The sequence below is a fragment of the Eubalaena glacialis genome, chromosome 19 (genome assembly GCF_028564815.1).
Source record: "Eubalaena glacialis isolate mEubGla1 chromosome 19, mEubGla1.1.hap2.+ XY, whole genome shotgun sequence".
In the NCBI taxonomy this organism is placed as follows: domain Eukaryota; kingdom Metazoa; phylum Chordata; class Mammalia; order Artiodactyla; family Balaenidae; genus Eubalaena; species Eubalaena glacialis.
Window position 1 is genome coordinate 42087099 of NC_083734.1, and position 16273 is coordinate 42103371.

Sequence of the window (16273 nt, forward strand, 5' to 3'; positions counted from 1 at the left end):
AGCTCGACAGCCTCATCTGTAAAGTGGAAGTGTTAGATTAGATGAATTTTGAAAACAGGCCTGAGGTTTGGTCACTCTCTTGTGTTTATCACAAACAGGCAGGAAACAAAATCAGGCTCTCCTCAAAGGACGGCATAGACTGTAGAGCCAGATTATCTCAGGAAAAAAAAAAAGACCTGGGGGACGTCATGTCCTGTGTGCCTCCATGGCTCCAGCCTAAGCAGCACAGCACACCAAGTGCCTATCTTGGTCACAGCTGCCTACCTGGCACCCAGCACTGTGTCTGGCACAATAAATATTTGTTGAATGAATTGGTAAATGAATGAGGTGACAGACTATGAGTAGCTTTTGGCTAGAACTGAAAGCAGTCCTGCCCCCAGATCATCAGATCCCTTGGGGCTTTTGCTCCCTCATACCCTGTGTTTGCTCTCAGGATAAGAGGAAAGATGGCGGAGAGAGAATTGCATTTTCAGAGGTCCATGCCGGGCCTCTAGTTTCTGCTGCAATCAATAGAAAGTGGGTCACAGAACAGCTATGTAGAGAACAGACCCTTGAGAAAAAGCCTGGATTCCGTGCCAGCTTACATTTATTGAGCGCCTACTGTGTATCAGTTGTTGTCACATAGCTTTAATTCATTTAATTGTGGCCTCAAAGGACTGTACAGGAGAACATAGGGGATTGCGGGCTGCAAACCCCAGCCGCGCTGACGGAGTGACCTCCGCAAAGCCACTGCCCCTCTCTGAGTTTTCATTTTCAGTCTCTGTAAAATGGAAAAAATAGAACCCCTTCACCTGCTTATGGGAATGAAATGAGCACGTGGAAGCAGAGCGCTTCATAAATGCTCTTTATTATTTTTCCTCTGGGCATGCAAGTCCGCTCGCCTCCCCCCAGGACGCACACACAGATATATTCACACTCCCACGTACACGCAGATTCACAGAGATGTGTGCAGACGCCAGCCGGAGGTGCTAGCCGAGCCTCAGGGCCACAGCCGAGTCCCGCAGAGAAGCCGTCGGATCCTCGACTTCCCCCGTTTTCTCTCAGCTATTTATGAATGAACTCCGGCCGCGAGGAGTTTATTTTTTTATGAATGGGAGCCCAAGCGGTGAATGAAGCCGGGAGCCAGCCCCTGCATTCTGATTGGCCCCAGCGGCTGGGAAACTCCGCCCCTCCGGCTCGGCCGGGCGAGTCTCGGGATTGGCGGGCGAGCCCGGCCCTGGGGTTTCATTCACAAAAGTCAATGAAACAAAGGGAAAGGGGTGGGGGGAGAGAGAGCCGAGGCCGAGGCGAAGGAAATGCACCAATCAGCGGCTCCCCGGGGCTCACAACTGTCGGCGGCGCCCGGAAAACAAGCCGGTGCGCGGGGGACCCGGGGCCGGGGTCGCCTCGCTCCGGCCTAGCCCCGCGGCCCTCAGTGGGGTCCCGGGGTATGCTCGGGACCCCCCCGCTGCTCCAGCACAGACGCCCGGGCCTCAGGTGAGGCTGCGGGAGGGAGAGGGAGGGAGAATGTCTGCGATTCCCAGCCTCGCCTCCAACACGCACTACACTCTCACCGCCGCCTCCGCAGATTCCAGGGCAAGGGGTGGGAGACGCTGGGATTCAGGGTTGGAGGGGGCGCCAGAGTTGTGGGTGTGCGAATGGTGCGCTCCTCGCCTGCTCCTCCGCGCGCCAGCGCACACGCGCGCGCGAGCGAACACACAGACACACACAGACACACACACACACACACACACACACGTCTTATGTAACTGAGCCTGGGCAAAGCAGGGCTGCAGAAAGCAGCCGAAACGGCGAGCCCGGCTCCCAGGAGCAGGTGGGACCTCCTTTGGCGGGAGGGGAGTGGTGGCGGCGCTAAGCTCGGCAGGCGGAAACCTCCCCATCGCCTAAGTGAGTCGGAGAAGTTTTGCCGTCGGACCCAGAGCCTCGCGACTGCCCCTCCCGGTCACCCTTCCCCACCCCCACCTCGCTGCCTTCCCCCAGACGGTGTGCGAACGCAGCCCCCCCGCCCCCAGGTCTCTGCCCCCGCGCGGGGCCCGGGCCGTGTGGCCGGAGGGAGCGGCCGGATGGAGCGGAGGATGAAAGGCGGATACTTGGACCAGCAAGTGCCCTACACCTTCTGCAGCGTGAGCGCCGCGCCGGCCTCCACGCCCGCCCCCTCCCTGCACCGCGCCCCTACCCACCCAGCGGCCCCAACGGGGTCCAGGGCTGCCCGCCCCTGAGTCACCCCGGGACCCCAGCCCCGCCCCCCAGACCAGGCGGCCTCAGGGTGACTCGGGGGCATTCTTCCCCTTCTCCGCAGAAATCTCCCGGAAATGGGAGCTTGCGCGAAGCGCTGATGGTCCCGCAGGGGAAGCTCATGGACCCGGGCTCCCTGCCGTCCCCCGACTCCGAAGGTAAAGAGACAGAGAGACAAACCGCTACCCTCCCCACCTCACACACCCAGAGGGCTGACCCTGGAGCCCCCGCCCTTTTCCCAAAAAGACTCGCCCTCCAAGGGACTCTGGTCATTATCTGCCAGTACCCCCAAGGGGGAGGTCATCCGGCTCGCTAGGGCTCCCGCTCTCTCACCAGCACCTCCAGCTCACCTTCTCCAATTCCATTATTCACCCCTCAGATCTATTCCAGGATCTAAGTCACTTCCAGGAGACGTGGCTTGCTGAAGGTGAGTGGTTTTGTGACCTTTACTATTATTGGGGTGGGGGATGCTCTCTACCCCTACTATTCCAGCCTAGCCCGCTTCCTCTCTCCTCGGCCTCAAGGGCCTCTCCAAGGCCTCTTCCCCAAGTCCCCTGCCTCTCCACTCTTTCCAGCTCCCAGCGTGGATACTTATATTGATATTTATTTTCTCTGCCCTGAGCCAGGCTTGTGTAACTAGGCCTGCGGATGAATCAGACCATTGTGTGGGGTATTTGCCTATTTGAATGGAACTTGGCCCCAGGCCCGTTTTCCTGGTTGAAATTTTCATTTGCAAAGTTTGTTTGGCACCAGCCGCCAGGCGGAGGTGTAGGTTGGGGTGTTGCGGGAGTGGGGAGTTTAAGAAACTGGAGGAGGAGAAGGAGAGATTCATTTGTTAGTTGCCTTCTGGAATTGCCAAAACATTAATTGTTACACCCTTGGTTTCTCTTCTTCCCAGCCCGCAGCGCCAAACAATTTACCGTTTGAGCCAAAAGAACAGCAAAAGTTTAAATAATTCTTTTTTGCCGCACTTTGGCAAAGCAGCCCAGGGCTTCTCCCTCAAACAGCCTTGATTGTAATTCTAATGGCAACTGATCCTCCCGCCTCCTTCCCTCCTGACTACCTCCCTCCCCAGGCAAATTGCCCCTCCAGTTTGCTGGGGGCGGGGGTGGGGTGCGCTCTGAGCTGGCTGGGGTGGGGTCAATAGTGAGACCTCCTCTGGGTAGCGAGGTATGTTCTGGGGGGGGTCTCCTGGTTGGATTCCTTGGTGTGTTTGGGTGGGGCCTGAGGGTGTCGCCGGTGGGGCTGCAGGTAGGAGGCTTATGGTGTTTAGACAGTCTCTGAGAGGGAAGGGTTAACACCCCCATCTGAGGGTCCCTTCAGTGTAACACTGAAAACCAAGAAACTACAGCACTAGGAACCCCTTCTTGAGGGCTTTTCTCTTCTTTGGGATCTCCCCTTCCCTCCACCTGGGTATCTTTGACGATTTTTTAAAACTCAAACCCAGCTCCTCTAGAGCCATCTTTAAAACCTTGGGGTAGAAGAGAAAGACCCCTGACTAGGTGAGACTAGATCTGTCTTGACGACTGTGGTGTCCCCAAAATATGTACGCTAACAGACTGACTGTTTAGCATAGAGCAAGCACTCAAGACATTTTGTGGAATTCGAGGCTGAACGGCCTCGTGGGTGCTGGAGGGATCTGGGGGTTCTGGGGGAGATTGTGCACAGCTTGTCTTCCCCGATTCTGCAAGCCCTGTGTGCCCAGCTGCGAGTTACATGCAGAGCTATGCCCAGTCCTCCCATCCTCCGCTCGAGGTTCCGGAGCTGGGCTGGAGCTGAAGAACGCAGCGGTGTCGGTTTCCACCGTCTCTCAAAGACTTCCTTTCCCAAAGCCTGATTTCTGTCTGGCTTGCCAGGCTCCTCGTCTGTCATCTGAGGGTCCCTAGGCTCCCCAGGTGGGCAGCTCCCGGGGCTGTGATCTAGGGGTAGGCTCAGCGGGTGGCATTTTGGAAGCAGCTGGGTTTGGAATGGGAAGGGGAGGAAAACGTTCTCATCTGCTCTCAACCTTGGAAGCCCCACCCCTTGGCGGTGGGGGTCTAGAAATTGTACTTGTGTCTATCTGCATGTGTCAGTGTGACAGCCAGTGTGTGTGCTTCCTGCTGCTGCCCTGGAAGTCCCTGTACATTTAAATCCAGTGGGTGGGGAGGTGGGGGTGGGGATCGCAAGACGGAGGTGGGGGGGGTGCCGCTGGGATCTCCTTGGTTCCCTCTCCTTCCTTCTGAGGGAGCAGCTCAGGTTCCCAGCTGGCGATGGATGGCCAGGCGTGAGGGGGGGATGCTGAGGCCGATCGCTCCTTCTCACTCTCTCTGCGGAGACAGATGCAGCTGCCAGGGCCCTGTCCCCCTGCACCATCCCAGCACCACCCCAGCCTCCTCTCCTGCCTCTTCCCACCAGGTCAGTGACCCCTGCAGCCCAGAGGGAGTTTTGGGGTGGCAGGGAGGGACTAGCTCCTTTGGAAACTTGCCAGTGGTGGGGCGCGTGGGACTGGAGGCCAGAGCCCAACCTCCCTCAGCTTGATTTACCCCTAAAGCCCCAATGTGGAGAGACGCAGTGGGTCCTTGAAGTGTGGAAGAGGCTGTGAAGAATTCGGGGGAACACCAGGCTGGATTCTGGCGGAGGCGGTTCTGGGTGCGGTGTCTGGTGTCCGTGCAACATTGAGGGGGAGGGTGAGTGGGGCTCTGTAGAGGCAGCTCAGACATCTTTGGGTTGGAGGTTTTCTAGATGGAGAGGGTGGGGGTGAAGTGAGGCTAAGAAGGTGTGTCTGTTTTCGGGGTGCCTGGGATCTGCTGAGCTGCTGGAGAAAGAATCAGGCTACTGCAGGGAAACCCAGGCTCAGACAGGCTGAGCCCAAGCTGTGTCTGGCTATGGTTAAAGATGTGCCGTTTTTGGACGAGGGTTCCTTTCCGGGCTTGTCGGGAGCCCTCAGGAACCCTCAGAGACAATGACGTTGGTCTCTTTGGTGGTAAGGAACATTGACTCTGGGTCATGTATGTCCTTTGTATGAGGCGGGGGTCCATAATGGGGTCGGTGGATTCCCAAAAGCTCAGTGGATAGGTTGCAGGGGTCCTTGTGCCCTCTGATATGTGTATAAAATTATTGGGGGTACACCATACACAAAGGAATGTGAATTTTTCTAGGAAGAGAATGATCCATAGCTTTTATGAGATTCTCAAAGGGGTGGGTCTGTGCTCCCCTTGTCATAAGAATCATTGCTCCCAAATCTTCCTCCGAGGTCTTCAGCCCCCTTGCCCCTTGGTTTTCCCTCATCGTATTTTTAAGTCCAAAAAGAGAACCTGTGTGGGAAGGGTATGCATGGAGGATGTGTTTCATCCGTGTGCTGCCGTGAAGTAAAAGGCATCAGGGTGTGTGTGAATCTGCGTGTGTGCACGCTGGTGCTTCAGTCTGTCTGTGGGGCGATATGGGGTTAATCCCCTCCCCCAGTCTTTCCTAGCTACAATGCCTCCTTCTACATCTTTCTGTCTCCTCCCCTTCCAGAAGGCTCTTGGGGACAAATGTCCCCTCCGTAGATAGAGAACTGGTTCCTTCCAGCACACTGCCAGGGTGGGGGCGGGGTAAGGGTGAGAGATGAGGCCAGTGGTGACACAATGGAGCAGAAGCTCCGGGGAATGGCCCCCCTTCCCCCTGGGGCTCCTTAAGAGACCCCTTCACCCTGTGATTGCACCCTAGGAGGGAGAGAAGGTGATGGGGCATATATCGTATAGGCGGGTGGTTTGCCTGGGGTGGGCTTAACTACTTGGTGGTTTTCACCTCCCAGTTCTCCTGGAGCCCAGCTTGGGAGGCCCCTAAGCCCCTTCTCTTCTACTGACCCCCACCCCATTGGAGGGATGGTCCCTAAAATGCTCTCTTTCTGGGCATCATGCTGGCTTGGCATGTTTTCCGCCCCTCCTTAATCATCTGCCATGTCCCCAGGCAGATAAACTCCACCTTAGTGCCAGGATGGAGTTGGGGGCAGACCCTGGCACACTGGCTTGGCAGCCAAAGCTCAGCCAGGTCAACAAATACAGAGTGGCTGACACTCAAGACCAAACACGGTAATTAGAAATTCTCCTGCTCTCCAGGAATGAGAGGCTCCATGTTACTGTTCCTATTCCCATCCTTGACAGTCTCTGTGCGACTGAAGCCCTGTCCTGCCCCTTTGGGAGAAGCCAGTGTTCTGGAGAGGGACCAGGCAGGGACTGGGGTTCCCACCACAGCTCCTTCTTGCCTTGGCTGATTTCTCATGGCCCTGGGATGAAGATGGCGCCACCTCTTTTGAGGTGTGGTCAGTGTGCTGCGGTGGGGGGGCCTCCTCTGGGACTGCTGGGGGAACTGGGGGTTCTGGTCAAACCTTCAGGCCTGAGGCAAGAGGAAAGACAAGATGACCCCAGGGCTCTCTAGCGTCACGTGACCTGGTCTGTGCCGCCAGCAGGAGATGCCCCCAGCCCATTACCTCTGGAAACTGGCAGTTAATGTAGCCCCAGAGGCAGACCTGTGTGCGTCAGCCTCCCCTGTGTTCTGCACCTCCCCCACCCTTGCAACCCTCCTTGCCCGGGTAGCAGGGAGGGAAATATTGTCCATCTTGCCCTTATCACCCCATCCTGCCACTTTGGGGGTCTTGTCTATGGGTGGGCCAGAGGGCACAGCAGGGATGGGCTTGGGCCTTGCACCCCTGGGTAGCTGAGCAGGTTTTGCACCCTTCCCTTTATCCAGTTTTCCAAACCTGCCTATTCTTAAGAGCTACCAGGGGCGTGCGTTAAAATACAGATGCCTGGCCCCCACCCCGGGCCTATGGAATGTGACTCCCCAGAGGAGGGGACGGAGAATCTGTTGTTAACAATGCCCCGGGATTCTAGATTGGGCCCAGTTCGGGAATGGTTGCCTTTGTGCCCTAGTTGCGCTCCTGAAAAGATGTGCTGTGTGGTGTTTTGGTTTATTTGTTTTTGCCACGGGATTTCATGCCCTAGTGATCTATTTGATCACTTTAGGATTGTTCTATGCTTACTTTTCTTTCATAAGTTCTTTAGCTGCTAGTGGTTCCTGATTCTTAAACCCCTCAGCCATTGGGTTCCCTCTGTCAGGAAGTCACCTACCTACAAACGTATATTTTATTTTATTTTATTTATTTTTTTATTGAAGTATAGTTGATATTGTGTTAGTTTCAGGTGTGCAGCAAAGTGATTTGTTTATACATGTATATATGTGTATACCTATATTCTTTTTTTATTCCTTCCCATTATAGTTTATTACAAGATATTGAATATAGTTCCCTGTGCTATACCGTAAATCCTTATTTATTTTATATATGGTAGTGTACATCTGTTAATCCCATGCTCTCAATTTATCCCCCCCCCCCACATAAATGTGTATTTTAAAGCACTTGATACCTCTGATATTTAAAGTAAGTTGGTGAAGAATCCACTTGCCAAGCAATTGATCACAGCCTAAAGCATCCCTTGTGAGATGTGCTTTTCGGGGGACCTGCCTCTAATGTTACCTGGTGGTGGAGAGGGGGAGCCCTAAAGGGGAGGGAAGGGCTGATTGGTTAGGATCTCTTTAGTTCTTGCTCCCAGGCCCATGTTGCTGGCTCTCACCGGCCTGAGAACAAGGAGTCATTGTAGTTTATTCATATAGTTGACAAATAATGCATTGAGTGTCTCTTCTGAACGAGACCTTGTTTGAAGGGTGCTGGGGAGTCAGACAAATAAGACAGACAAAGCCCCTGCCCTCAGCAAGGTTAACTTTCTGGTAGAGGAGATGGACAATAAATTACACATAAATTACATGTGAGTAAATTAATAAGTTCAGGTAGTCATATGTGCTAGGGAAAAAATAAAACAGGGATGCGATCGAGAGCCAGGAGGGACCACTTTGGTTTGGGTGGTCAGAGAAGGCCTCTGAGATAGCAAAGTGAGCTAACACTTCAAAGGCCAGAAAAAAACAGGCCAAGATGTGGGGAAGAGGGTTCAAGCTGGTCAAGTTTGAGGACCCAAAAGGAGACCAGAGCTCTGGAGAGTAACAGGCAAGGAGAGGCAGGTGAAAGAGGTAAGCAAGAGCCAGAAACTTGGGCACCACAGAAGCCAAGGGCAAGAGTTTGGGGTTCATGCTTTAAGCAAGGGAGAGAAGTGATCGGATTTCTGTTGTAAAAAGATCCCTCTGACAGTTTTGGGGAGAGTAGATGTTGGGAGTTCTGATAACATGTCGTGGCTGAAATCCAAGGAAGAAATGATGGAGCCTTGGCCCAGGAGGGTAGCCATAGAGACTGGGGTGTGTCCTGTATAGACTAGAACGAGTGGCGGTGATCTCCAGCCATCTCCTCATATCCCTCACCCTTACCAGCCATTCTCAACTCTCCAGTCATTTTATCCATGAGTTTTCCTATTGTCCAATCTGAGAGCAGTCTCCAGGAAACAAAAGACCCCTCTCCATGGGTTCCATTGTTTCATCTTCAAGCCACTCTCTTCCCAGACTGATAGGAAGTCCCTCTCGGTGTCTACCCTTCCCCTTCCTGCTGTGATCTATTTATTCTTGAGAGGGGCAAAAAGTGGGCAAAGACTCTGGGGTCAGGAGAGGTGCTCAGCTGTATCGCACCTGAAGGAGTTAGTGAGGCTAGGATAAGAACTAGAAATCAAAGCCCGGATATCCAGTCTAGAGGCCATGGATGAGCTCTTGTTCTATTTTAGTTTTCCTGCCTAATCCCCAAACCCAACTCGACCCACGCTGGCACCCTGGGAGTGCTCCTCAGAGCTCCAAGCTTGGGAAGCCCTTCTCTCTCTCCTAGTTGCACATCAAAGGGATAAGGCACCATGACCTGCCTCCTCTCCCATTGTCATCCTCTTATCACCTCTCTTGAACCATTCTCTTTCTTCCACTCCATCTCCTTTCCCAGGCTCTAGATTTCTACCTTTCACCAGGGAGGTTCTATAAAAGGCAGATTCCTGGGTCCAGCCCAGATTCAGAATCTTCCCATGTGATTCTAAGTCCACAGAATCTCACTCCTTATAGTACCTGCCCACCCCAGATGTGACTCTGCTGGGAGCTTTGAGGGAGCTTTGTAAACTCTGAGGGGCAGGGCTGTCTTCACTCATAAAAGTGGAGGGAAAAAAGACAAAGCACCTAGGACAAAACTCTGGAATCTGCTCAGACGGGTTCTGAGAACTTGCAGCCTTCCCTCCAGGGTGTTAATGGAGCCCAGAGATGGAGGTCGCTAGGACCTGGGGTGGAGTTGCCTTCACTCCTAGGAAAGCTATTTCCCCGCTTCGGGCTGGTGCTAATCTGCAGGGCTGCAATAATGGTGTCTGCCAGGGGCTGCCATCCAGGGCCCCCACCCCAGCCTCACCTCTGGCCTCTCTCTGCAGCTCAGGTACCAGACAGTGATGAGCAGTTTGTTCCTGATTTCCATTCAGAAAACTGTGAGTAGGGGGCCCTGGGTAGAGGGAATGGGGAGTAGGGGAGGGCAGGAAATGAGTCATAGGGAGAGAGAATCACAAAAGATCAACTAGTTCTGTCCTCTAGAAGAGGGTGAAGGGCAGGGCTCCCCATTCTTGGGTTTGGACTCACAGACCAAGCAATAACTGGGAGATGAAGACCTTGCTTCAAATCGGGGCTTGCCCATCCTAGCTGTGTGACCTTGGAGCAGACACTTCATCTCTGTGATCCTCCATTTCCTTATTTCTGAAACAAGGGGCTTGGACCAGTGCAGCAGGGTCCAATTCTACCATTCAAAGTTACTTTCATGCAACTGGGGGCGATGTTGCCCCCCAGGAGACACGTGGCAATGTCAGTTGACATTTGGGGTTGTCACAGCTGAGGGTGGGGTGCTGTTGGCATCTAGTGGGTAGAGGCCAGGGATGCTGCTAACATCCTACAGTGCTCAGGATAGCCCCCATGACAAGGAATTATCTGGCCCAAATGTCACTAGTGCTACTGTTGAGAAACCCTGCTTCAATGTCAGATACTTTGCTCTCAACTATCTTCAATGAAATGAAACAGGGCACAAATGATCGACAACAGAACGGTCGATTGCAGGTTTTGACTCTCTCACATTCACTGCCTTGGAACCAACTCTGCCGCTCAGCCTGGTGGCTGGAGTTGGCGAACCCAGCAGGGGCCACAGGAAAGGCCAATGTTCTTCTCAGATAATTAGGAGCATGTGTATGATGCTAGTCAGCTGACAGGCAAGTGGGCTAATATCCAACCTTAACCAGAAAAAGAAAGATTCTTCATAGCCCCAAATAAGAAAACATTTTTCTCCCTTGGAATTTTCCCGGGCAGTCAGGAAAACCACAGGCCTTTGGTTGGAGGGGCTCACTCCTAGAAAGGTGTTTGGGGGGGTGGGGGGATTGCATTAAATGTTGAACTTCAGACAGTTTCTTTGGTTCATATTGGACATTAGCCTGAGGTATAAAACTACACATAATGTAAATAGCCACACTGTTCTTAGAAATGTCTGACGACGGAGATCCAGAGAATGGGGGTGAGGCTGTCCTGGCACCCAGCTGATCCTTAAAGAGCAGAAGGTGTCCGCAGCTCTTCCTGCCTCTCCTGTGACACTCTCTGGCCTTGCTCTGCCTCTCCCGACCCCCACAGTAGCTTTCCACAGCCCCACGACCAGGATCAAGAAGGAACCCCAGAGTCCCCGCACAGAGCGGGCCCTGCCCTGCAGCAGGAAGCCGTCCCTCTCCTACCACCATGGCGAGCAGTGCCTTTATTCCAGGTGAGCCCCAGCCCCGCCCTGGGGAAGGGTTGGATGGAGGGTGGGGGTGGGCACCTGTGATCAATGGCAGCAGTTGAGACGCAGGTTAGACGACAGAATGGATTTCCGAGCTCCGGTAATGGAGCAATATAGCTCAGGATTTCCTAGCTCCTGTAATGGAGTAATATAGCTCAGGATTTCCTGAGTAGTTAGGATGAAAAATGCAGCAGGGGGTTCAAGGGATGTGTGTTAAGACTGGGGCAGAGTGTTTCCACTGGAGAAGCTGCTGTCTGACCCAGCCCAGCTGCTCTGGGCTGGGGAGAGGTGTTCTAAAATTACACCCAGCTTCAGGATTAAGAAAGGAGAAAGAAAAGTTCATTTGGGGCTGAGTCTGGCTCATGCTGTTCCTTTCCCGGCACCCTCTACTCTTCTCCCATAATCCCTGTGACCTGACTTCCCAGGGAGTGAAGCGTTCAAAGATGCTCGCCCAGCTTCTCTGCCCCCTCACCCCTGTCTCCCCCTCACCTCCAGTGCCTATGACCCCCCTAGACAAATCGCCATCAAGTCCCCCGCCCCTGGTGCCCCCGGACAGTCGCCCCTGCAACCCTTTCCCCGGGCAGAACAACGGAGTTTCCTGAGATCCTCTGGCACCTCCCAGCCCCACCCTGGCCATGGGTACCTCGGGGAGCATAGGTAAGGTGACAAGGAGAACCAGGTCTCACCAGTTTTTTTCTCAATCCCTGAGTGTTCTTCGCTGCCCTTAAGAGACCTGGCATGGGGGGAGGTAGGGAGGAAGGGATATTGACATCCCCCCCTCCCATCCCCCCCCCCCACTGGAGCCCGCTCTGTAAGCTCTAGGAGCGGCAGGCACAAGGAGGGCTTCGTTTAATATTCTCTTCTCTTCCTTCTCCATCCAACCACATCCAGCTCTGTCTTCCAGCAGCCCCTGGATATCTGCCACTCCTTCACACCCTCTCAGGGAGGGGGCCGGGAACCTCTCCCAGCCCCCTACCAACACCAGCTGTCGGAACCCTGCCCACCCTACCCCCAGCAGAGCTTCAAGCAGGAATACCTTGATCCCCTGTATGAACAGGCCGGCCAGCCCGGCCAGCCGGCAGTGGGCCAGGGTGGAGTCAATGGGCACAGGTACCCAGGGGCGGGGGTAGTGATCAAACAGGAGCAGATGCACTTCTCCTACGACTCAGGTAAGAGATGCTCCCGGGAAGGGGATGGAGGGGTTTTGGTGGGATTGCTGGGTCGGGTGGCATGTGATCAGTTCCGTTAAACCCAGAATGTCTCCCCACAAGTTTTTTTTACCTTCCCGTCCATTTACCAGTTCATACATTCAACCCACCCACCTACCACTTCTTTTCATAGATTCAAGAGAACTGTCACTTTTCAATCAGCAAACTTATATTCAGATAAGAGATAAGTGAGATGTGCAGGTCCTTGCCCTCAGGTAGCTTGTGACTTGATAGGAAAGTTAAGGCATTTCTTCCTATTTCTATTTAGCAGGTGCTTGGGGGTTTAATTACCTACTGAGATTTAAGTACTGTGCCAGGAGCATGAGTGTGTGCAGTTGGAGGACACAAAGATGAATAGGACGTGTCATTGGTCCCTGTCCCCACAGAAGCTTAAAAATACAAAGGGATTTGAATGAGGAGAAACATGAACTTGAAACTAGCCAGGTTCACAGTTCCCAGCTGGAAGGCAAGGTTCACATGTGGTTTCCACATCCTGTTCCGAGCCTCCAGGTTGGAAGGACCCGCCATCCTGGCCAGACCGGAAGTAGGGACTGCTTTAAATTCTAATTCCACCTGGCTGTTGACAGGAGTGAGATGCACTCAGCTGCTGTGTTCATAAACAGCTTCAGCTCAAAACCCCAAGCGCCCAGGAAAGGCCCAGAAAACCTTGTCTCCTGTTACATTGCTACCAGCTCCAAATTTGAGTTTATCTGCAAACTTGCATTAGAAAAAATAAATTCACACATTAGGGTAGGCTCAGAGCTGGCCAGAGCTTTTGAATGTCCCTTTTCCTGGTGCCCCGTCTTTTAGGGGCAGGGGGATGAGCCCCAAATCCTTCAGGCTGCCCCAGCAAGAACCAGAAGGGAACACCTCTCCTCAAGCCCAGGCCCTAAGGCTGAGCCGTGGCCGGCAGTGAGATGGAGGAAGGAGGAGGGAGAAGCTCTTGCCGCTGACCTTCAAAGGATGTAGACCGGAGGCGATCGTGTTACATGCCCTTGAACTCCTGCCCCTCCCCCTTCAGCTTCCTCTGAATGGAGTCAGGAATTCCATTCACAAAATGGAGGCATGAATGAGCCCACCCTCCCGCCTCCTCCCGGAGGTGTCGGGTTTCACCATCTCATTCATAGGTGGGAGTGGTGGGGGTAGGGTGGAAAGGGGCTGGCACTTGAAGGGCTGGCTTTGCACCAGGGCCTCCTCCAGGTGGGTTGGGGAGGTGTCAATTCCGTGGAATGGAATGAAATAGAGTGGACTGTGCTGTCAGACCTGAAAACACACAGCCCCGTGTGCCCACTGCCTCTTCCACAAATAGATGCATGCGTGTTCTCTCTCTCCCCCCGCCCCACCCCCACTCCATTCCTCCCTCTCTCCCTCCCTCCCTCACACCCGCACTGGGCTGGAACCTGCCCTGCTGACCGGACGTCAGCCCATTCCAACGGAATCTTAGGCTGGGACACTGAACCCTTTCCCCGGAGGTTCATCTCTACCCTCCTCCTCCCCCTAAACTCACAGGAAACAGCTGCTCCCTGGAATCCTGGGCCTTGTGGAGCAGCTTTGCCCAGCCCCAGCTGCTGCCATCCAGGCCCTCTGGCCCCGCCCTCAAGTTGAGGGCTTCCGGCTTCTCACTCCCTCTGGGGGAACTTCCCCTAGGATTTGGTGGTAGGCAGGCCTCTGGGAAAAGAACCGGAAAGCAGGCTGGCAGAAGAAGTTCTTGAATGTGTGCAGGACTGCCGCCCCTACCCCAGCCACCTATAACATCACCCTTTTTTCTTTCTTCCCCCCCAGATGTCCCTGGGTATGCTTCAATGTACCTTCACGCAGAGAGTTTCTCCGGGCCCTCTCCAGGTGACGGGACCATGGGTAAGACAGCCTCCTCCCTCCCCTGCCAAGCCCTCCAAGTTTGGAGGAGGGAGTCGTGCCTTGGGGGAGGGGCTCCTGGCCAGGAGTCCCTCTGGACTCTCTGGGGTCTCGTATCAGTGAACCCCCCAGATCTGAGTGATCCCTGCAACTTCCTCCTCAAGGCTATGGCTATGAGAAACCTCTGCGACAATTCCCAGATGATGTCTGCGTCGTCCCTGAGAAATTTGAAGGTCAGAGAAGTGACCCTTCATGCCCTCTGTGTCCCCCAGGAATCACATCACAGTTCATGAGAAAGGGCCTGGAGAGACCCCTGGGGAGAGGGGACCGGGTTGCTTGGGGGACCAGAAGGCACAAGCCCTCCACCTCCTGTTTCCCGTGTTCCCCAGGAGACATCAAGCAGGAAGGGGTGGGAGCCTTCAGAGAGGGACCACCCTACCAGCGCCGGGGTGCCTTGCAGCTGTGGCAGTTTCTGGTGGCCCTGCTGGATGACCCAACAAATGCCCACTTCATTGCCTGGACCGGCCGGGGGATGGAGTTCAAACTAATTGAGCCTGAGGAGGTGGGCCTCTCAGATGTCCCCACCTCTCCTCCCAACGACTTTGGGGCCTGGAGATGAGAGGACCTGGGAACTGGTGGCACGTGCCTTCACCAGCACCGTTGCTTTATTTAACCTGAATTCCTGCCAAACCAGGGTCTGTGGGCTGGTGCTTAGCTGCAGGGCCAGCTAAGCATTTGCACCAAGAATCTCAAGTACTCTTTCTGATCTGCGCCCCATATTTCCTCCGCTGAGCTGCCATCGCCATCCCCAAACTCTGTCTCCTGTCCCCAGGTCGCCAGGCTCTGGGGCATCCAGAAGAACCGGCCAGCCATGAATTACGACAAACTGAGCCGCTCACTCCGATACTACTACGAGAAAGGCATCATGCAGAAGGTCAGGGGTTAAGGGTCCAGGAAAAGGGGGTGGGGGGCAGTGGATGTGGGAAGGTGATGGGGGCAGGAGAGCATTCTCCGCAAGTTTGAAGGAGCAGACAACGAACCAGTCAGAGAAGTCGAACTGTGGACAATCCCAAGATTTCCCTCTCCCAAACAGTGATACATATAAATAGTAACGGAAAAGCCTAAAGCATGGAGAGGTTGAGATTAGAGAACAGGAGCTTCTTAGAAGAACCAGCTGGAGGAGAAATGTGCCCTGGGCATCTGCCTGGGCCTGGAGGAGGGCTGCTCTCCCCACCCCCACACTGACCCAGCCCTCTCTTCCCACAGGTGGCTGGCGAGCGTTATGTGTATAAGTTTGTGTGCGAGCCCGAGGCCCTCTTCTCTCTGGCCTTCCCGGACAATCAGCGTCCAACCCTCAAGGCTGAGTTTGACCGGCCCGTCAGTGAGGAGGACACAGTCCCTTTGTCCCACTTGGACGAGAGCCCCTCCTACCTCCCAGAGCTGGCTGGCCCCGCCCAGCCCTTTGGCCCCAAGGGTGGCTACTCTTACTAGCCCCTAGCAGCCGCTCCTCTGCTGCCGGGGGTGCTGCCCTGTGTACATAGAGATGAATTTGGTGTCAGGGAAACTCCCACTCTGAAACCCACAGATGTCTTTGGAGCAGATCCCCTCTGCCCGTCAGTCACTCCAGCCCAGACTCTGAGCTGCTCCCCAGAGTTGATGGGAAGGGAAAGTGGAGACATTGCGAGTGTGAAGGTGGCATCTTGGAAACTCCTCCGGGGGCTCCACCTCTGGCCTCTTCCTAGGTCCTGCTTAGAGGCCAAGCCCCACTCCCTCTCCCCCATCACAGAGAACAAGAGTTTGTTCTATTCTGAGGGACAGAGAAGGAGCTTCCCCACTTCATCCTGGTGGAGAGGGAGACACTGAGCTCCCCTGGTCTCCCATGCCGGGGAGACAGCAGCCTGGATCCTGCACTCCTCTCCAAGCTGTGGCCCTCGAGGGTCCTACTTGGCACTTCTTGGTGCTCTTTGTTCCTAGAGTCGGGGAGGCTGGAGTGAGGAACCTGGGATGGGGGAGGGCTTGCCAGGTGGAGGAGGGACGGCTGGGCTCTGCTCTCAGGGCTCTCTGCCTCTCCTCTGCCTTTTCCTAGGCCTAGGCCTGGGATTTCACCTCCATCTCCACTACATCTGCCAGACCCTAATAAAGGCCCCTGCGTCTCCTGTGAGTTCTCCTTTGTCCTCTTTGCTGCCATGGGAGAAGGACCTGGGGTTGGAAAGAGCTCTGGCCTTAGGGGCACATGACCAGAGTTTGG

The 16273-nt window shown here is 54.6% G+C and overlaps 1 protein-coding gene across 6 annotated transcripts; it reads left to right on the forward strand.

Moving 5' to 3' along the window:
* Positions 1-1297: 1297 nt before the first annotated feature.
* On the forward strand, positions 1298-16178 carry ETV4 (ETS variant transcription factor 4). 6 transcript variants are annotated; one of them, XM_061175857.1, is made up of 13 exons: positions 1298-1476; positions 2013-2123; positions 2300-2393; positions 2615-2662; positions 9591-9644; positions 10822-10948; positions 11459-11620; positions 11855-12132; positions 13954-14028; positions 14190-14258; positions 14415-14587; positions 14858-14959; positions 15292-16178. In XM_061175857.1, exons 2-13 carry the CDS (start codon positions 2064-2066, stop codon positions 15514-15516), a joined length of 1467 nt encoding a protein of 488 aa, XP_061031840.1. In that variant the 5' UTR covers positions 1298-1476; positions 2013-2063; the 3' UTR covers positions 15517-16178. The 6 variants fall into 6 exon arrangements, with proteins under 6 accessions (XP_061031840.1, XP_061031837.1, XP_061031838.1 ...); XM_061175854.1 differs by having other exon boundaries at positions 1394-1476; positions 11477-11620; XM_061175855.1 differs by lacking the exon at positions 14190-14258 and having other exon boundaries at positions 1394-1476.
* The last annotated feature ends 95 nt before the right edge of the window (positions 16179-16273 follow it).